Genomic DNA, 22,268 nt, shown 5'->3' on the forward strand with positions numbered 1-22,268 from the left:
TACAGTAATTAGCCATGCGAGCAGTTTCTTTGGAAGGCAGGGGGTCTCACGATCCCCCGGCCATATTTATTAGAATATGAAAACAAATTAAAATTGTTGAAATAAAACATTATTTACACAATCATTGATATGCAAAATTGTGACATTAGATTTACAGCAATGTAGACCGGTATGAAAGGGCTAACCTTAACAAATGTCTAATACAGCGTGTTTTCCTGACCAAATCTAACATCCTACGTATGCATTTTGCATCCTAGCATTTTTGGGCCTACCGCAAGGTCGCTAACCGGTGTCAGATCCTTATTATCCAGCTACGCCCTCATGTATGAGTGCGCATGAGCGACAGGGCCCGGTTACCGGGAGAGTACGTCCCTCTCCTGGTTACCCCGTACGCTCCGTGAACTCCATTAAACCAAAAGGAGGGCCCTTTCACTCTGCGCCGTTTTATGACGTCCCAGTGTACGTGCGGGGTGGCTAACAGCCCAAAGAAAGCGTGACTCCCTCCCCCTTCCAACCAAGCGGATATCCTGCCCCTGAAATTCTATACAAGACCATTGGCCCCTCCCCCTGGGCGACTCCATTCAAGAATAGTGCCGCCCCCTAAGGACCTTAAATTGCTGCTCACCGATCATGACCTTACCGCCACAGGCCAGCATAGTTGACTGACTATCTGACCCCTCCCCCGTACAAACTCCTACACTGAAAGGTCATACCTACCTCGCAAAACCCTCTAACCATGCTAAAATAGTCATCATTAGTAACTCATTGCCTGTCTCAGGCAGGTGGACCCCATCCTGTAAGTAGAAATGATCCCCCCAGATGCACCCATATGGAATACTCTGCAATTGAGGTGTTCTGAACAGTTTCTCTATCTTGTTGTTGATCCTCTTTACCGAGTGATTCAACGCCCTAACAGAGCCCCACCCCCCCGGCCCCCCCTCCACTGCAGCCTAGGTATCAACTGAGACCACACTATGGTGCGGCCCGGGAGCAACTTCGCTAGCCAACCTGCTACCGAGATAATGTCTTCTAACAGGACCCTCCTGCCCAGTTTCACTAAATTGTTTCCCCCCAGGTGTAAGATAACAACTGAGGGCAGTGGGGTGTGTTTGTCGAGTAATGCTGAAAAGAAGCCCCTAAGCTGATTAAGGCAGAGCCCCCCTTTACCATGAAAGTTAACCTTGAAACCCCCGTGCTCCGCCCTCCGTCTACATTCGCCTGAAAGGAAAACGGGTTTTGCACGTTTAACATATGAATGACCAACAACCCATACTGCATGTGTCCTCTTTCTGTCTTCCTGCGTTTGCCGTGATGATGATGATGGATGCTGTTGATGACCCGGTACCAGTTTCCACCCTGCGTCACAGGCTCGAGAAACTGAAAGATAAACAGACAACAAGGCATGTGTCAGGGTGATTTAGTTGTACCTTACAACATGTGCAGCCGCACATAACGCTCATAGGCGTTGGAAGACCATCTCCCAATCCTCTTTACACTGTTTTCATACAACCCTCTCACTGTTGCTTCAGTGGCCGCACCTATTCGGAATGAATGTGTCCCAAAATCCTTGGGATTCAAACCCGCCTTGCTGATTGCCATTGCCAACACTCTTTTGAACTGAAACCTGGTCAATGGGGTACCATCTGCATGTATTAACAATGTTCCCATTGATGTGCCCCCCGTTGCCTGATGAATGCCTCTACATGTGACACTGGGCAGCACGGATTGGTCGGTGCCCGGTGTAGTACCAGGCTATCCCCCCGGGCCTTCTGATCAGTTTTTGATTTCCGTATGGTTACCCACATTGTCTCACCCCTTATCTTAGTGTCCTCGAGCTGGAGACCACCTAACGTGTCCAACTTGTTGTTAGCCACCAGTTCACTTACTCCCAATGCCCCATAAAAGGCCAACGAAAACGCAGCTTTAAATAGGAGTACCTCCCCTGGGGAGCTACACGTGTCAGACAAGGCATCCAATACTACTGCCAACCGCTCCAAACCTATTGGTTGTCTGGAATCGGCGGTGCTTGCTTGTAGACGCCGCCACCCCCTCAATGCCATCCGCTCTACAAAACTGTTTGTGTGATCCCTAGCACCTTTTAGCTGCGCAAAGAAAGAGACGGCCGCTTTGTGTCTGCTAGCTGTCTCTGCTGAGCGCCCCTCTCTGTGCAATGTGTCCATGTATGAGGTAAAACTCCCTTCCTGCTCCCACTGAACCTCCCAGTCCTGCCCCAAAAAACAACAATAACACATAAACGCCCCTAGGTAGGCTGTCCTGGTCCTGGGTGCTAGGCTGGCTGCCATGAGGTTCTGTAGTTGGGGGCACCAATTTGCCAAAGTGTTGTTGGGAAGTGTGCCGGTGTAGTCTCTGCAGATGGTAGGTGTTCCCTGAATACCTGCATCTTAAAGCGAGAGAGTGCGTCAGCTGCGTTATTCAAGACCCCTGGAACATGTTTGGCCCTAAACTGTACATTCAACTTCAAGCATCTTAGCACAATCTCCTTCATGAGGCGGAGTATAAACATACAATGCGCTGCCCGTTGATTGATACATTCCACTTCAGTCATGTTGTCTGACCAGAAGATCACAGATTGATTGCACAATCGTTCGGGCCAGACCATTAGTGCAACCCATATTGGATTGAGTTCCAAAAACCCGATGTTTGCTGTCAAGCCGCCTTACTCCGTCCACCGTTGTGCCACCCACTTGTTGCCAAGTATGGCACCAGACCCCACACTGCCAGCCGCGTCAGTCCATAGACCTAACTCAGCAGACGTAGTGGGGGGGGGGGGCGCACCACACCACACCACACCACACCACTCTGCCGTTGAAATCCTCCAGGAATGCCATCCATGTCCTGGCGAACCTCAACTGACAGTCTAGTGTGATGATGTTTGTCCCGCAGGCCCTTCATGGCCTGCGCGATTGAGCAGGAAAAGGGGCGTGCCATAGGTATAACTCTTAGTGCGAAATTCAGCTGTCCCACAGTCTGCTGCAGCTGCTGTAACGTGACTTTCTCTTTAACCAAACATTGCTGTAGGGCTGCTCTGAATTTCGTGATCTTTTCTTTGGGTAACCTGAAACAACACTCAACCGAGTCCAATTCAATGCCTAAGAATTCCAAGCATGTTGCTGGCCCCACCGTTTTTCCTGGTGCCAGCGGAACCCCAAAAGCCCGCATGAGCACGCAAAATTACTGCAATGCCCACGCACACTCCTGTGAGCCCGCTGCCCCCAGCAAAAGAAAGTCATCCAGGTAGTGCATCACATGATGATGCCCTGTTGTCTGCCTCATAACCCATTCCAGGAAAGAACTGAATGTCTCAAAGTAGACACAGGACACGGAGCAGCCCATCGGCATACACATATCCATATAGTATTTGCCTTCAAAGGAAAAACCTAGCAGGTGTTGATCTAAGGGATGTACTGGCAGCAGTCGGAAAGCTGATTCCATGTCTAATTCACCATCAATGCCCCAGGACCAAGAACTCTCAACATCTCCACTACCTGGTCAAAAGACGCATACTTTACGCTGCAAATGCCCTCGTCAATCGCATCATTCAATGATGCGCCCCTAGGTGCTGAGAGGTTGTGTATGAGTCTGAATTTGCTCTATTCTTTCTTTGGGACAACCACGAGGGGTGAGCAAACAAAATTAGGTACAGGGATGTCATTGAAGGACCCGCTATCCTACCCAGGCGCAGCTCCTTCTCAATTTTGGACGCCACCACAACTGGGTTGTGTCTGACAGCTGGTTCCTACATTCTGGCATCCCGGTATACCCCCGCTGGAATCCGAAAGCCATGTGAGAATGGGTATGGTGTAGCGCCATTCTGGCATTTTTAAGATGTCTACCATCCCATTCTTTCTGCGCGTCCGAGCTGCTTGGGTTGCTGTCTGGCTGTTCCGCCACAGCCTCCCCCTTTATCTGTCACTCTGTTGCTTGATCAGATGCTTGGCGCTTTCTGTTGTTCTGTCGCTGACCCACCTCCCCTTTGGGGTATGGCTTTGGTATCTATTCTAAGTTAAGGAATCTGCGGCTAGATATCTCTATCAGACGTACGAGTTACTTACCTTCGGAAACGATGTATCTGGTAGAGACGTTGTCTAGCCGTAGATTTCTTAACGCCCACCCATCCTTCCCGTTCTGCGAGGACCTTGCAGAGCGGTGTTCTCCACTGGCCTCTTAAGTTGCCATTGGGTTATCTCTCAAGGGAGTTCAGTTTGTTGCACCCCTTTGAGTGTTTCCATATACAGTTAACTTCTGCTCAGGGGCTTCTTACCTGTAATATGGTGCCCTTTTGATTCAAGAGGAGATTTGTTTTCCTCTCCAGTTACCGTCCCTTCCTTTCGTCTTCTCTATTGACTCAGGGTCCTGGTCTCCTCTTGGTCTTCCTCTTTGGGGGTCGGTTGTGCTCTGTTCACAACCTCTGTTATTATGGGGAAAGGGCCAGTCTTTTAATACCTTCCTACAGTGGACTGTTGTTCTTTCTGTGCTCCGTTCTTAATAAACAGCACAGTTGTACGTGGCAATATCAGTCTATTTCGGTCTGTTGAGATGTTCTTCCCTTGTTGCACTCGGGGAAGGGTCTTCGCTTAGCTTGCGGGGCTCTTTCTCACAGCTTTTCACTTATATGTAGGCTGTTTCTAATTCTGTCTTTTATGATGGTGTCTTCCACCATCCTCCTTCTTTATTCACAGATTTTTGCATTCCTTGCTCACTGTTCCCATACTTTCACAGTTTTTTGTTGGTGGCTCAGCATTGTGCCGCAGAAAAGTTTCTCCGAGGAAAGCTGACTTCAGCGCGCCGGGAGGGACTTATATGACCTTGCTGACTTCACGTACGTGGACGACGTCAGGGCAGGGTCATGTGGCGCCGTCCCCCGGCGCGCAGGGGTACTGCTGCAAAACAATTCCGGATCCAGTCTGACGCCTGGGGATATTCTAAGTTAAGGAATCTGCGGCTAGACAATGTCTCCACCAGATACATCGTTACCAAAGGTAAGTAACTCGTACTTTAAAATGAATATTCAGAAATCCTAGGCTCTTTATCTCTCCCTTAAGTCACCCACGCTCGTAGACCTGCAAGCTGCATACCCTATTCACTGGGCACCTGACTCAATCCCCTATCTAGGGATACAACTGGCCTCATCCTCGTAACAAAAGGTTTCACTAAATTGCAAAGCTCTACTTATGAAAATACTGTCCTCCCTTAGCCATTGGAAATCGTATACCCTGGGTTGGCTGGGCCATTAGCGGCGATCAAAATGACAATCTTACCCCAAATATTATTTCTTTTTCAGACCTTTCCGTTTGACCCCCTCTCCTTACCATATCTACCTTTCAACGAGAATTAGAGCACTTCATTTGGGCAGAAAAGAAACCCTGCCTATGCCAAGAACTTAGTTATAGGCAGCAGGGGAGGGTGGTCTCGGGCTCCAAATCTCCAAAATTACTATTGAGCAGTGCAGATCATGCCCTTGGTGGAATGGTTCACAATCTAAATCTGAAAAACACTGGCTGTTCATGGATTGGGCCCTGGCAAAAATATCCCTAAGGAAGATTCCCTTCCTCCTCAAACAGAAGTGTCCCAGAAATCTCTATCTTTCGCAGGTCACACCGGCTGCTCTAGGGGCTTGGGATAAAGTGGCGGAGAAAAAGAGGTTAACGACGTTCCCATCTCCTCTGACACCTATACCAGAAAATGTAGAGTTTATCCTTGGGCTGGATACTGGAACTCTACACTGGTGGACTCAAGAGGGCAGTTGGTCCATAGGACACTTCTTCGACGAATCTGGTTCCCTGACATTCGATGACTTTAGTCAGCGTGTAGATCGGCCTGAATCTTAGAGATTTAGATACCACCAAATAAGGCACTGGGTGATGCAGCCAACGAGTCGCCTTCAAACACAATGCCACCTGACATCATTTGAGAAGTTGTTCCTGTCCAAGTCCTCTGACTCCCGCCGTATCACAGAACTATACAATCAATTAAGGCCCCCTCCCCCAAATACTAAATCCCCTGGCCAGAGGTGATGGGAAACCGAACTGCGTAGAGAACTTACATTGCGTGAGTAGGAAAATATCTACTACAATGCTAGGTACACTGCTAGAAATGTAGCTGGTATAGAAACAGCCACAAAAATAACCACTTATATATATACCTCACACCAGTCAGATTACATTGCGGAAACCCTGCACGGGACCCCTTATGTAGGAGGGGGTGTGGGGCTCAGGGTACTCTGACACGTATCCTTTGGGATTTTCCGAAACTTTCAGAATATTGGACGCAGGTCCTAGATGATGTAGACAAGTGTTTTGGCATACAACTTTCCCGCTTCCCGAGTTATGTTGTGCGGTCTACCTAATAATCTTAGGTTTCCACTTTAATCATGGAAGGGCAGACAGATAGGCCTTGCTCTAGGTGCGGCTCTATAGAATATTTTGGCGATGTGGGGTACGGATAGGCTTCCAACTCACATGGGCTGGTAGCATCGCATATGGCACCTCCTGGGCATGGAGTGGATATTTGACTCTGTGGCTAACAAGGGGACTTCATTTTCTGAACTGTGGAAGCCATTAATAGAGATGCTCTCAACTGAATTCAAGGAACTCACATGCCCCAAATATTTATGAATATTACGACTCACAAATCCAACACAGGTGGAACATTAATAGACTGTAATTGTGATCTATATGAGAAAGGGATAGGGTCGGTGGAGGAAGGGGGAAGGATTAGGGAGGGGGTAGATGGGGTTGAATCTTCAAGGAAGTGGGTGGGGAGGGATACAGTTCAGTTATAGTTTTCTTTGTAACTTTCATGGTTTATTTACATGCCTAATATGAAGTCAATAAAATATTATAAACCTAAAGCAGCGTTTGGAAAATAACTCCTGCAGTTGGTATTCAAAAAACTTACTGAAAAATACTGTCAAGGATAGACAACATGGCTGCTCTGAGCAGGTGCTCTCACACCCAGGCAGTGATCAATTCTTACAAACTCGGAATCAGCAGCAATACATTACCTGCATCTGTCCATTGTGGCTAAAGTCCAGGTTTGTAGCTCTCAGACTGGGGGAGTGCAATGTGCATGGTCATACCCCAGTATGGCGGAATTCTACAATAAAAGGAGAAATGTGATGACTATGTAACCAGAGCAAGGAAACCATCATCCACATTTTGTGCATCTGCCCTTCCATGCTATAGTTAAGGAAAGACCTAGTTCAGAGACTTTAACTATCTGGGAGTTCGAAGCTGCCGGCAGGCTGAATTTCCGGCTTGAACTCCGAGAACCCCATGCTAAATGTCAAAAACGTCAGTTTCTTTCCAGCTGCTGCAGCAAAACTAGAAACTGCCAACAACAGTGCCTCTTTGGAAGTTGGACTTTAAAACTGACTTAACGCTCAATCCTGTACACTGTGAGGATGTTACATTTATGCCCTTTTTTAGTTTGATTATAGGTAATGTTCTCGTAACAGGAACATTAAGGAAATTTGTGCCCCTGTATCCTTTTATGTTATCACTCCCACATTGTTTTTGCAGCAGCATCTTAGGTCCTGATGAAAGCCTAGCCTACCTATAGGCTACACGGCTGAAACATGTTGACCAATTAGTTTTCATTTCACCATTGCGGTTTTGAATTTAGACTGCTGGTGCACTGCTTTTTTAATCCTGGCGAAGTACGTCTCACAATAAAGATTTTTGGACGCCCTTGAGCTATTTTTATTCTCCTTTCCTCACAGTTTGGTGACATTTTTGTTTGCACTGCGCCCTCACTCATACTATTAGCTCTTCATTTGTGGATTTAGATCATCCAATACTGTAGTCAAAACATCCCTGAACTCCTCCCTCTCAGAGAGAGGGTTGTAGCCCCCTGAGAAACTAGGTTTTTCCTCTGGGAGGAGAATCCTAAATGATGCAGCATGTCACCTTTGGTGAGTGAGGGATTTCATCCTGTAAAGGGATATGCCCAAAGTTAGCATTTGGCCTATTTACTTGCTTTGTTTCACATCAATATTGTACATTTTTGCTAAAACAGCCAGTAGTGGTTTTCCACACTTTCTTATCCGTTTTATAGATCTCGGGATTTCGTACAGTTGTTTGCTCTGATTTTGGGGATTAAATCCTGTGTGGTCTTAAAACCTTCCCTAGGACCCCCCGGCTCTGAACCGTATATTGTTATAGTTTCATGAGCAGCTGTCACGGCTGTGGGTCCATTGTTTCATTTTTCTTGCCACTTAAAGTATCTCAATTGGATACCTGTGTCCCTTATAGTGCCTTTGTTTCGGGGTTGAGACTTTCTTTGGGTTTTTTACACTTGACTATACACATAACTATGGCTGAGCGGCTCGGTTTAGCTTTCGATGAAACAAGAGCTCAGTCTCTCTTGAGCACACCTAGTATTATTGATACCTTTCAAGGGGTTGTTACTGGTCAAGGTGATCATTGGTCAAAACTCTTAATACTCAAGAAATCACATTCACGAGTGTATATACATGGTGCAATAATGACGGAGTACCTTAGGGGCAATTGTGCACCAACTGGACTGATTGCCACCAATGCCCCTAGGTTATTCTTGGATGATAAAACATTCCTCAATGACTGGTCTTTGATAGCCTGGCGGTGCAACCGTGACTGGCTAATCCTTATTATTAATACTGCCAAGCGGGTCGCCGATACCATACTAATAGAATTACATGCTTTAGAATCTCAAATTAAAGTCACACTGACAGGGGCACTTTTCAAGAAACAAAATGAGGAATGCAATAAACACAACAAAAAATTTAAAGACTCAGTATTCACAACCAAGATCAATAAATTTAAAAACGATCTTGCACGCTTCTACATGGAGAAAGTTTATACCTATACTAGCACTGAATACGTGCCTCCCCAATACAACCAACAAGGTCGTAGATATGGATCTAATTATTCCACTTCGGGGAGCGAGGGTTGGTCTAGTGATTCAGACAATTCCAATCAGGGTGATCTAGTAAATAGAGGGAACATCAGAAGAGGGAAAGCCAATTTGTGAGGACAGCGTGGGGGTGCTCAACTGCTGCCCCCTCTGCAATGGTGGATGCCTGGTCCTTTTAACTATCCCCCTTCCAGCCACTTGGCAAACCTTTTCCTTGCCAGCTGCAACCTCAAATGTACCCAAACCAGTCTTTTTTAGGGTATGGCAGCGGCAGTTCCAGAGGGAAGAGGCGGCACATCCAAACACAGGTCCAATGGACAGGCAATCCATCAATTAGCTCAGCTCGGGGTGCGACGGAGAATCAGGCAGGACCGAGCTCAGGGTGACACTTTCGAGATCAAACTGGAACTAGCTCAGTTCTTTCGTGAGATCCGTTTGAGCTTTTTCTTTCGGAGTAGCACCCCTAATTCAACTGAAGACCTGGACAAGAACACTTGTTTAAGAAATAAATCTACCTTTAACCTACGTACTAGCCAAATTCCTCCTCCGGTTCTCACCTTTTAGAAAGCTGTCACCTCCCAAATTACAAATATTTGTGCCAGTGAGAGTAGACGATATCAGAATCTTAACAGCAGAGAACGACAAGCTTTTACATCCCTTACGAAAGATGAATCTATAACTATCAAACCCGAAGTCTTTTCTGTCTACTAGAAGCACGTTCCTACTCCTTGCACCCATGCATCGTATTCCACTTCCTCTGTACATGCAATCTTTTGGCTTTAGTATGCAAAGGGTGATCATCTCAATGCTGGATAGAAATCTTGCACAGCCTAAGAGCGTGGGAAAATGTGCCCACTTTCTTGATATGTGGCTACTCGCTGCACATGTGACTGCTGGTGCAGAAAACTAGCCCCAGAGAGCATGGGCAGGGGTACCAGCCCCCTCAACGCAACCCCCGTCTTTCTAGTGAAAGTGAGCTTCCTACCTCCCCCATTTTTGGTGGAACTGACATTGAGGTCCCCCGAAAAGCCATGCCTCTTTCTCACACTTCGGCTTGCCCCGTAGCATACCCAGTGACTGGGTTGAGCACGAGGCCAGAGTTATTCGTGCAATTGTACAAATTATTAATCTAAGTCATCTTCTCATTTATTAATGAAAGCTATCAGATACAAAGAACTATTGCGAACATACCGAGATGCATTCATTTTTCTTTAATAACTATGAATCACATGGCATGCAACAAAAACAATGAGATGTTTTATTTCTGACAGGTTATGAAAGCGGCTAAACTGGGGATGAAAGAGTACGAATTGGAAAGGTAAGCTAGCAAACAGTTCTGAAGGTGGAACGTACTGAAACATTGCATTCTGTTAACTGTTTATTAAAAATAAGCGGCTATCCAGTGCAAGAGTGCCATCTGTTTTGCCTACTCTATTTTATTGTTTGGATTTTCGAGTGGGAAAATTGATTTGTTGTGTTCTTTCTTTGTAACCCGAAGTTCCAACTGGTTTCTCTCCAAATGCGGGCTCTGTAATACCAACAGTTTTGGAAGCACGTTTTTTGATTTTGATATTCTTTTAAGTGTATGCCGCAGACTTCTCCAAATATCTCCTCGCATTTACTCTTCTCACTTGATAAGAGTCAAGTGCCTGTTGTCAAGTGCCTTCCATTTGTTTCAATCGGTACAGAATTGCAAATTGTAATAGTTTGCAACGATTTACTGCAGTTTGTTAGGGATCATCGAGAGCAGTTGAACTGAGGTAGTTGGCATACTATAACGCTCAAATGATCACAAAACCAAGATTAGTGATGGTGAATTGTCTCACTTTTGTCATGAAAGTAAAGACCAACTTCATATCTAAGCATTTGCTGGAAAAGGAAGACATTTTAATAACGTGTTCATTTATATTCATTATTATGGGCCCGATGTAGGTAATTCTAATTTACCACTTCTAAAATACCGAATCATACCGATTCGGTATTTAAGAAGTGGTAAATTAGAGGGGGGGAAATGTAGGTAATTCTGAATCGGTAAATACCGAATCTGTAAGATTCGGTATTTACCGATTCTGTAAATACCTAATCGGTATCCCCCATTGATTCCTATGGGTCTTGAAGCCCATAGGAATCAATGTGGAATACCGAATCGGTATTTACCGATTCGGTAATTACCTATTCTTGCAAGGGTGCAGGGGGTGTCACTTTGACACCCTCTAGCACCCCAATTACAGGCTTGTGTGCCATGTGGCACACATACATGCCCTAAGGGCATGTCTGTGTGTCACATGGCACAGGTGTGCATGCACAGATGTGCATGCACACCTGGATTCGGTATTTTACCACCCAATTGGATTGGGTAGTAAAATACCGATTCTGTAAGACCTGTTATGTTATGTTATGTTATGTTATGTTATTAATGGGTCTTATATAGCGCAACGGCTACTCCAAAGGAGTGTCCCGACTCAGAAGAGTCCCACCTACATCTGCAAGTTACCGAATCGCTAAAAATACGAATCAGTATTTTACCAATTCGGTAAATTTACCGAATCGGTAAAATAGGCCCCCTACATCACAAATGACCATTTACCGGTCGGTAACGGCCGAAATCGGCCGTTACCGGTCGGTAAATGGCCACCTACATCTGGCCCTAAATATCTTATCTTCACTCGCCATAAAGTAAGATAACAACTTTTCAAAAAAACTGTTCTGAGTTTCCTCAAAGGACTCATTCCAAGTGGCTCCTACACGGTCACAGTATTTCCCAAAACTATTTTAGCACCAGATTACCAGTTTTCCCAGCTGAACTTGGGAATAGCAGTTCTGATGTGTCAAAGGGCTTCCCCATTCCGCGTCTGTAGGAATATGAGATATTACATTTAGGCCAACGTGCGGTAACCATCATTGTGGTGAGTATAACCGCATGATTTTTCACTTTCAGCATGGCTTTTGCTCCAGAGCTAAAGAAATCGGAGATCAAGTGCAATTTGCACACTACTCCTAATTTAAAATCTGTCTCTATTGCAGTTTCCATCTTATTTCAGTATTACCCCGGTCCTCTAAGGGCTGCATGATTTTAAAAGGTAATTGAAGGGTGCAAATGGGTTTCTCCAATTTCCAGTGCACAACGTAATGCTGTTCACGTCCCTTTCACGTTCGTGACTTATACATTTCTTTTCTTGCAGATGTCCTTTGCAAATGCAGATAGAGCTCATAACATCTTGTGTTCTTATGCACAGTCCACTTTTACTCAGCTCATTTATTACTAAAGCGGTTTCTTAAAGCTTAGTTCAGTAGTAAGTTCATCTAGTGCTACTTCAAAGTCATCGAAAGAAAAAGCCAAATGATGACCATCAAACTTAAAAATATATATATATAATTACATTTATTTAACTGTTTACTCTATCATAACATAATAAAACGGTTAGTGGAGGCCCCACATCTACACCTACAGGGCCACATTCCCCACCTACTTAAGAGCCCCAGTGTAGTAAGTTCTCTTATGGCTCAGATAAATGCTGAGCAGGGTGTGACATGTTTTTTTAAAGAATACTCAAAATCTAATTTTATTCTTACAACAAAACTCCCAAAACCAGGGTTTACGAAAAACAAAATAGCTATGAATCTGAGTTGGAGGGAGTTGTACCCCTGCGTGTTGCCAATCCAAGTTGAAGCTGCATTTTATCTTGTGATGTCAGTTCCAGTTTGAATCTTATAACCAGGAGGCATTAGCAAGTGTAACAAGTGGAGGATGCTTTTAAACATATGTGTTCTCTTTGTGTGGCATTTATCACCCCTTTGCTACTATTTATTTTCTCAGATTATTTTCTTTTTGAAGCATGGATTCGCATTGGATCTCCTACTGGATTTTCGTGCTTGGCTCTTTCTGTCCCAGATGATAGAGGTAGTTTGGGGCCTTGCTTATCTACTTCTGCATAGTATTCCTCTTCAATCAAGAACTATAAGATTGCCAAGGAGGTTTTGTGCCCCTTGTGGCCTTTTCACCTATCTGGGATTTTCTTTAGGTGGCACTTCACACCTTTCACATCTACTTTTAAGTGCTAGGATGTACCATGGCTACTGGGAGGAGTAGCCTTCCTGCTGTCTAGAAGGAACCTTGACGGACCTCTAAGGTGACCAGTCCATGACAGGGGGCAGGGATTCCTCCCAAGGCTGGTGCAGTGTGTGACTGCTTTCACGTGGCAGAGGGATCTCTGGTTTCCCAGGAATCCCTGATGCTTACACCCAAGAAGAACCCTCATAGGGCACACTGACTGCACCGCTTCATTTGTGGTGCACAATCCGTTCTCTTCTCAAGGCCTGCTTGCTCCAGGGCCCTCCCTGTAAAAATGAAGGAACACCATTTTAAGATTGCGCAAATCCAGGTTACAGGCAGGGCCACTCTAGTGACTGTGGCCTCTTCTGTTACCAAAGTACCCTAGGGTGCAAAAAAGTGGGCTCAAAAACTCATTGTGCCACCCGGTACTTGTGTGATACTACACCTGTTGAATAAATCAATCTGTTGGATTTTAAAATGGATTTTGGTGTATTTGTTAAAAAGAATCGTAAATATCTACTCTATAGTAAAATGTTGCAAATAATAGATCCCAGTAATTGGCTTTTAAATTTCTTTATGGGAAACCAAAAATTCTTTGCTGATGTCTATCGATTTTATTTCGTAGGTTCCCAGCTCAGGAATTAGCCTTTTGAAGACGTCATATCGTATGAAGTCAATTCTATGACTTTGCTCATGTACATTTTTCATTCAATTTGCAGCTGACAATTGTTAACATGGCTGTCTTTTTACATGGTCATTTTTGTATGTTTAGGTAATTGGAAGAAGAAGCTAACAGTACCTATATAATATAGGTATAACTAATTCTTGCGATTCTTCGGGAGGTATAAGAGTTGGTGTGACTTGCCTCAATTTTAGTGTCTGGCTAATTTTGTGTCATGGGAAAACACGTATTTAAGAAATAGAACCAGTACTTTTTAGGTAGTTATATTAACAAAACAAAAGCAAAATGTGTATGTTTGTAAAAAAACATTTATAAATACATTATACTGCCTTTTATCATTATTATGTCATGTTTTGCTTTACCTATGTGAGTTGTTCTGTACGTTATATTTACATTATTTTTCAAACATGATGAATAACCATTTGCTGACATAACTTTGTCTGCTTAAATAATTGACAATACTACTTTATTGATGGAGGTTCAGTTTTGCTGCAGTTCTGTGCATTGCACAGTACAAGGTGCTACTCACATTCTCCTTCTGTTTATTTAAGCCTGTTCCTGCATTATTGCTATAAACGTGGAGGGATGCGGCACACGTCATACACTTGCATATGTGGCAGGTAAGAAAAGCCCATTTCAAAACTATATTGTGGAATTATGTTTATATTGTGAACCATTATATGTCTTTGCTGTCTTCCTACAGATAACATTTGCTGTCCATTGCAGGCACCATTGGATTCCATACTTTGCCAGACACTTTCTCTTTTCCTATTGGATGGCTGTGTTTTCTATATGCAATCTTGAGCTTGTGATTTGTTGTATCTTTGTCTCTGCCGTTTTTGTCCCTCTCTTTTCACCATGTTTGAGATCGGTGCTGTTTTGTAGCCTTCCACTGTTAATGTCATGAAAGTACTTAAAAAAATAAATCATTATCACTCCATCTAAGTTTTTGCATTTTCTTAATGCATGCTTACACGCTACACTTGTCCGCCGGCCCCATGGACATCTCAACATTGGCAGTTACCATATATATATTGCTGTTGGTCATACTCCAAGGCCGAGCTAGAACACATTTACTGCTGCTTTGGAACCGTTTTGGATGTGGCAACTTTGGAAGTGTAGTTTGTGATTGTGAATGGGCTTACTCTTTTGTGGGCTTACTCTTTCGTTGATGAATGTTTGTATTGTAAATGTAGTGTTGCTTGTATAGCGCACGTATCACCCCAGACGTGGCATCAAGGCGGTGTAAGCATACCGCTGAAGAACCCTTCCTGGCCTCTCCCTGTGAATTGCCCACTCCTGGGCACCCCCAGGCTGAAAGCCAGGCATCTTAGCGCTGTTGGGGCCGTTGTGGAGATTAAGGAAGCTATTGCCCAGAGTTGCAGCGTGGGACCATTGATTAAAATAGGCACTGCGGCGAGAATTATCCGGTCCGAGGAAATTGAGCCCAAGACCCGCCGAGGCGGGACTTGAACCCTGGTCCCGGGCCAGACCTCTGCATCAGGGTCTGCCGCTCTAACCATTGAGCCACCCTTCTCCACATTTGCAAGTCTGCATAAAACCTTCCAATTTAGATGTTGGTATTCACATTTTCCAGCCACTCTCTCCTATCCCTCCCACATTTTCTACTAAAAAGTAGACTTACTGCGTGGATCTCTGTACTGAAAAGATGGGAGTAGAAGAGGCGGAGGTCTCAGCTCGTTGGTTTGTGAATAGCATTTTATAGTACGTGAGTCATACTTCTGAAGTACGTTTCGTGTACTATGAAATGCAGTTTGTAAATAGGCCACACTGTGTTCTCTATTACAAAAAATGCCTTTTCTCTTGATCCTGAAATCCTGTTTCACAGTTAATTGTGTGTCTGAAATTGGCAGAATTTAGATACAGTACTTCTGCCATGTATTTTCCATTTCATTGTGTGCCTATGTAAAATAAGTGGAGAGAATAACTGATTGTGATGTCCTTCTATTTTATTATTCTTAGTGGAGACAACTCATCCATTTTGCATTACGGGCATGCTGGAGCCCCAAATGACAAGACCGTAGTTGATGGCGATTTGTGGTGAGTTGGTTTTCAGGTTAATCAAATTAAAGCAATGCCCTTTTTCATTAATAGAAAACAAACGTAAAACGCTTTTTGCCAATTATAAAAATTGATTGCTAGTGTCTGTAGAAAAAGGGGACTTTCCATGAATCCTAATTTTGAGGCTCTCACACCTGCCATGATTTTGCATCAGCGGAACTGAAGGTTAGGCCATACTAGGTATTCCATTGGTGTAAGTTTTGATTGTAATATTCTAATGCACAAAAACAAAATGTAATCCCGTTATTGTCCCGCTAAGACTGTAGGTGATGCTCCTTCTAAACAGTGACCAAAAATTTGTGTGTGTTTGGCATCGTAAGCTTTTTGTTTTTAATTCTCAGTCATGAATAGGCAAATAGGGGGCAAAACTAGCCTGCCACCTGTGTGGATGCTTCCCCGTTGAGCTATGAGCACAGCTACATTTATAAGGCCCCCGGGTCACCCTGCAGAAATCTTTAATGCCCGTTCAACACAAATGAAGAAGCAGAATGCAACTCTCCCCTGAAACTGCTGCACAGTGGTACTCAAACTGCAGAGGGGTAACCAATCCCCTTCTGAGAGGTGGACTGAGCAGCTCTGGAGCTCCGTCCGCATTGAGAAGTGAGAGGGATGTGGTGCCTTACTGTGGGACGTCCTTGGTTTACCAAAAACAGAGTGACTTGAATCACTGGGTAGGAAGAAAGCTGTGGTAGATGTGTGTGGATGGTGGGAGGTAGCTGCACAACACACCAAAAGAATCATATATGTATTGGTGACTGAGGGGTATCTCCAAATGCAACAAATGTTGTCCGGAGATCTTGAGCTTAAGCCAAACTTAAAGTCTTCCAGCCATACTGCAGGCTGAGACATTTAATAAAGGCAGCAATAATCTTTTCATTGTCAGAGCTCTCAACCTTACTATCCAGACACTCCCAGAAAATCACCCACAGAGAGAGAGACGGCGAGGCAATTCTGCATTTTATTGTGCAGTCAGTGCTCAACTGTGGACCGAGAAAGCCATGTATTCTAGTGGGTTCTCGGTAGCGGAAAATTGTCATTGTGTGTGGGATCACCATCTATGTTTGACGTTCTTGTGCATTCTGTCACTGTTGGATACCTTATCTAAGAGTGAAACATACCCAGTAGTTAAAAAATTGTATTGGGGGTTTTAATCCTGTATCCCTCTTTCAAAAGCAACTCCTTGCAACCACAGATCTTTTCATACATAAAGTGTTAATAGAGAGTAGTAGCTGATCCTAGTAATTGCAAACAAAATCTGAACTGTGCCGTTTAGTGGAATTGGCTGATGAGGAGAAATTGCAGGAAAGGAGTCCAACACAGCTGTCGCCACAAAAAAATCCAAAATGTTTCATGCTAGAGCATCATTCCGGCCCTGGTGTAGAGATACATAGAATGAGAAGTTTAAATTCGCCTCTTGGTCGCATGGTATCAGAATGGATATTGAATTTTTACCACTGAAAGAGATGCCAATGCAACCTTCGCTCATCGAGCAATTTTCTCACCAAGATTGGTAACTTTTTTGTAGTGTTTACAATAATGTTCTTGATAGTTATATAAAAAAGTAATTTGGGTGAAAAGGGGACATTGCAAAGTATTTTCCCTTCCCTACTCTGTACCCACAAAACGAGAATGAAATAAACCATGGTGAGGCCATTTATTTTCTCATGTTGACATGTCAATGCAATAATTAAAAAAGTTGAGTCTTCCTTTGAATATCCAAAAAGTTAATGCAATGATTTTATATTACACATATTGAAAATGGATTTATATTGGCAAATTTAATTATAAAAATAAATGAAAAACCATAACAGTTGCTACAATATCCCTGCTGTTTTTCTATACCCTTTGAGTGTGAGTTTGTTTTCTTTCTATTCGTCTCTGATCATTGTCCCTTCTTCAAGTGCTTAATTTCATTCTCTCGAAGAGTGTATGTACGGCAAAGATGGGGACAGCCAGAGATAGATCTCTTTGCCACTCATCAGAACGCAAAATGCCAAAGCTTCGCATCCAGGTACACACACCACCTGTCGCAGGGCAATGCATTATGGATAAATTGGTCCAACAAATTTGCATACGCTTGTCCCCCTCTCCCACTAATTCCATTAGTGGTTCGAAAACTGCAACAACAGTCAATGACCATGATACTAGTAGCACCCACGTGGGCACGACAGCCGTGGTTCACCACACTCCTGCAACTCTCACAGGTGCCACATCAAAAGTTAAGAATATTACCCATGCACCTTACACAGAACCATGGAGAAATAATGCACCCAGATCCAAAACAATTGAACCTAGCGATCTGGCTCCTGAGGTCATAGAATTTGGATACTTGAATTTACCTCCAAACTGTATGGAAATCATTAAGCAAGCAAGACGTCCTACCACCAGAGCATGCTATGCAGCAAAATCGGAAAGGTTTGCTGTATACTGTAACAGTAACAGCATTAACCCTCTGGACGCATCCACAAAAAATATTATTTGCTACGTACTACACTTATAGCAATGTAACCTTGCTTACACCTCCATTAGAGTACATCTTGCAGCTATAGCAGCGTACCTGCAAAACAGGCAACATCTATCCCTGTTTAAAGTGCCAGCAATAAAAGCCTTCATGGAAGGCCTCAAAAGAGTCATTCCACCAAGACTACCGCCTTCCCCGGTCTGGAATCTCAACATAGTACTCACCAGACTAATGGGACCACCTTTCGAACTTATGTATAAGTGTGAAATACAATTCCTTACATGGATGGTGGCCTTTCTTATAGCCATCACCTCCCTCAGAAGAGTGAGTGAGTTGCAGGCATTCACAATACAAGAACCATTCCTACAGTTACACCAAAATAAAGTGGCTCTTAGAACAAACCCAATATTCTTGCCTAAAGTAATTTTAGCATTCCACATCAATCAACCAGTGGAACTACCAGTCTTCTTTCCAAAACCACAGATGGTAGCAGAAAGGGCCCTACATACATTAGATGTCAAAAGGGCAATATTGTATTACATAGAAAAAACACAAACTTTCAGAAAAACCAAACAACTATTTGTAGCGTTTTCCCCAACACATAAGGGCATTGCCAGGTGGATTGTAAAATGTATACAAATATGTTACATAAAAGCAAAGAGGACATTAACTGTTCCTCCTAGAGCTCATTCTACGCGTAAAACTAGGGGCATCTATGGCATTCTTAGGAAACATTCCCCTAGATGACCTATGCAAACCAGCAACTTGGGTTACACCACATACCTTCACAAAACACTACTGTGTTGATGTGCAGGCAACACAACAGGCTAGAGTGGGCCAGGCTGTACTAAAAACTTTATTTCTAACTGTTGCAACAGACACTGGTGACCACCGCTAGGGAGGTAACTGCTGTATAGTCTATTCATAAATGTACCATCTGCAGCCCATATGCCTCGAACGGAATATGCTACTTACCAGTATGCATCTGTTCTTGGCATAGAGGGCTGCAGAGTGGTACATGCCCTCCCTGCCTCCCCGGTAACCTGTGTCTGTTCCAACACTATCTTATTTAGATACACTTACATGGGCATCTATTTCTGTATTCTATCATACTACTCCATCTAACCCTACTATGGCAAAACAATCTAAGGATGGAGCCGATGCCCATGCGCACTAACACCCAAAGGAGGAGTCATCGGTCTTGTGACGACAAAAAACTTCTCCAAGGGGAAAAACAAGTGCAATCATCCGAACCCAACACCAGATGGCGATCTATTCATAAATGTACCACTCTGCAGCCCTCTATGCCAAGAACAGATGCATACTGGTAAGTAGCATATTCCTTCACGCATTTCAGTTCCTACTAAAGAGATGCTTTCCTTAATAGTTTTGTTTTAACACGTGCTACAAAGCGTCATGTTGCATCTCTCAGCCTAAAACTCTTATCACCTAGAAGACATCTTGCAGATAACTCCTTGTGGCTCCTCAGTGTATCTTTGCATATGGAATTTAACTGACAGAGTTATCAAGCCCTGCCTGTTCAGCTTCTGTTTGGGTCAGAGGAACGGTATGGCCTTGTGTGACATGGGCTGTTATATTGGATTGGTCTAAGTGAGTGACTACACCAGAGATTGTAATGCAGCTTGTGCACACGGCAGTGGGTAGCCCAGCTAATTGATCTGAAAGAAGCTTGGTCAAACAAAGTTAGCTCATGTGATTCACGTTTGCACTTTATATTTGTGATTAATTTTTGCAGTTTGTGTACTGATGCATTCCTTATTGCCTAGCAGTGTCCTGGGTGGAGACTCTGCCTACAACTGCATGTACAGTTTGGCCAAGAGGCAAGTGGTAGTCATTGACATTACCATGTAGCAGCAGTTCTGCCTTGTTCCTACACCACAGGCACTGACTGCTGTCTCATTCTTTTTTGCACCTCACCATTGTTGCTTGCTTGCACTTATTCTTTTGTTTCTGACCTGCTCATTCCCAGTCTTTCTGACTTTGTACTGTTTATATGTGTTTATATGCAAACCGTGTCCACGTGCAACTTTTTTCAGAAAAATAAGCAAACTTTTTCTATCCGTTCTGTCCCCATTCACATCTTACTTTCCACATAAACTAATTTTCAAAAGGTAAAACCAAAGGTAGCAATCATCTCTTCCTTAATGATCCAAGATCCACCCCACTCCTGACATTTCCTCTGAACAACCCACAGTCTTGCCTCCCCTCACCCACCCTGTGCAACAGATTGGGCTTTTTAAAGATGGCAGAATTAAGCCCACAAGACCTCTCCTTGTATCTTAGCTCCTCTTCTAACTGACATTGTAAAAGTGGTTTCTTCCCTGCAAGACTTCAAATAAAACCCAAGTGTGGCTGCTACCAGAAATTTGCTTGTACCCTTGTGGCAGAGTGAGAAGGGCATGTCCAGACTTTGTTATTGAGTAACCTCTAATCACCTTATGCAGTTTTTCCCCGCCTCATTTCTGTACCAGAAGATGGCGAATCCCATATGAATGGGTCTATTGTTTTGAAATTCCAGCAGAATACTTCACTTGATGCAGCAGGGTAATTCAGAACCTGAATCTCCATAGGACTGGCACAGAAAAATGCAGCAAAACTAGAGTCCAAATAGTTGGCAAATTATTAATTTATTTGCGCTCACATCCTCTTTAAGCATAGAAAAGTCATTAATTGTGTTGAGCCAATTCAAAATGATATCTTCTCAAATTTCACACAAAGTGTAAATACAGTGTAGAGCAGATATAATTAGTATTGACCACTTATTTAGCAATACAACAGTTGCCAGGACAGCACTAGGGGTATCCTTGTTTTCTTCACATATAGTCCAATTTCATAGGAGGGATACAGAGTCATCCTTATCATATACACAGTCCTGTTTCTGTGTTTTCTTAATCTTTTCTCCAGTACACATTGTGTCTGTCTAATATATGCCAACAGTAGTCCAGATCCCACACTTCAATTACATATGTAAAGTGAATTTTGTCATAGAATGAATGATTGAATGAAGTAATTTGTAAAGCGCTATCACTCCAAAGGACCATCTTGGCGCTGCAAGTGGGTAACTTGAGTGTCAAGGAGTGTGGTCTCTGATAGTGCAGTTATCAGAGGAGAGATAAAGCCAGACTATCTGGCGCTGCGAAGATCCAGGTTTTCAGTCTTTTCTTCAACATGTACTCCAACTGTGTGAGTCTCAGTTAGGTGGGTAGCTAGTTCCATGCTTTTGTTCCCAGGACTGTCATAGACTTTCCTCCTCTGGATGTCAGATGGAAATGTGGAGGTACTAACAGATTTTCCATGGAGAATCTCAGGTTGCGATCCTCGTACTTTTTCATACCCCATTATATAGGAAAATATTACATAACTGTGACAGCCTCCCTCATAATCATGAAACCCCCAATTCACTGAGGTGTGGTGTTGGGAGAGTTCATCTCTTGCTAGATTGTTAATGTCCCCAGACATGCGTTTTATTAAAAAATAAATTATATTTATTTTTCAATGCTAAATTAATTTATAAGGCCTGGGTAGGCAATAACCAATTTATTTGGCCTTCCATCTGTGACAAAGCCTACTGTATGCAGATACCACGTTGAGTCAACAGTCTCCCTCGCTCAACTTGAACTGATATAACTAGGGCAGGGTCTCTTGCCCCAGCTGCATAGTATCAGACCTTACTTTAAACGGTGGCTACTGATGGTTGCTTCTCAAGACCATTTTGACAGAAGCTTACAGTTTTCAAAAATCAGATGTCCAAATTCACAATATTTGGGGGATTAAGCAAGTTAGAAACACTTATTTACAGTGACCATGGCCCAACTCATGGACCGAATGGTAGTTCATATAGGAAATACTGATTGTAGTCACATCAGGTGAACAGACCAGATAATCTGGTTCATGAACTATTTGGTACTGATCAGAATTGTTTGCAGGCGACAAAAAAAGTGTTGGTCGCAGCACGCCGCATCCCGTAGAGGGGTGCGAGGACCCCAATGATGAAGCATGACACCAAGGGGCCTGTTGGTGTGTGAGGGGTACCCAAAAACACCTAGTGTGTTCCC

At 43.7% G+C, this 22,268-nt stretch overlaps 1 protein-coding gene across 1 annotated transcript in view; it reads left to right on the plus strand.

The window, feature by feature from the left end:
• PEPD (peptidase D) overlaps nucleotides 1–22,268 on the plus strand; it is a 270,142-nt gene that overhangs the window by 151,497 nt on the left and 96,377 nt on the right. The window contains exons 9-11 of the mRNA XM_086950268.1: nucleotides 10,185–10,231; nucleotides 14,201–14,269; nucleotides 15,633–15,710. Coding sequence (XP_086806394.1) covers nucleotides 10,185–10,231; nucleotides 14,201–14,269; nucleotides 15,633–15,710 — 194 coding nt within the window. The remainder of the gene's footprint in view (nucleotides 1–10,184; nucleotides 10,232–14,200; nucleotides 14,270–15,632; nucleotides 15,711–22,268) is intronic.

This window comes from Lissotriton vulgaris, unplaced genomic scaffold (genome assembly GCF_964263255.1).
Source record: "Lissotriton vulgaris unplaced genomic scaffold, aLisVul1.2 SCAFFOLD_2274, whole genome shotgun sequence".
In the NCBI taxonomy this organism is placed as follows: Eukaryota; Metazoa; Chordata; class Amphibia; order Caudata; family Salamandridae; genus Lissotriton; species Lissotriton vulgaris.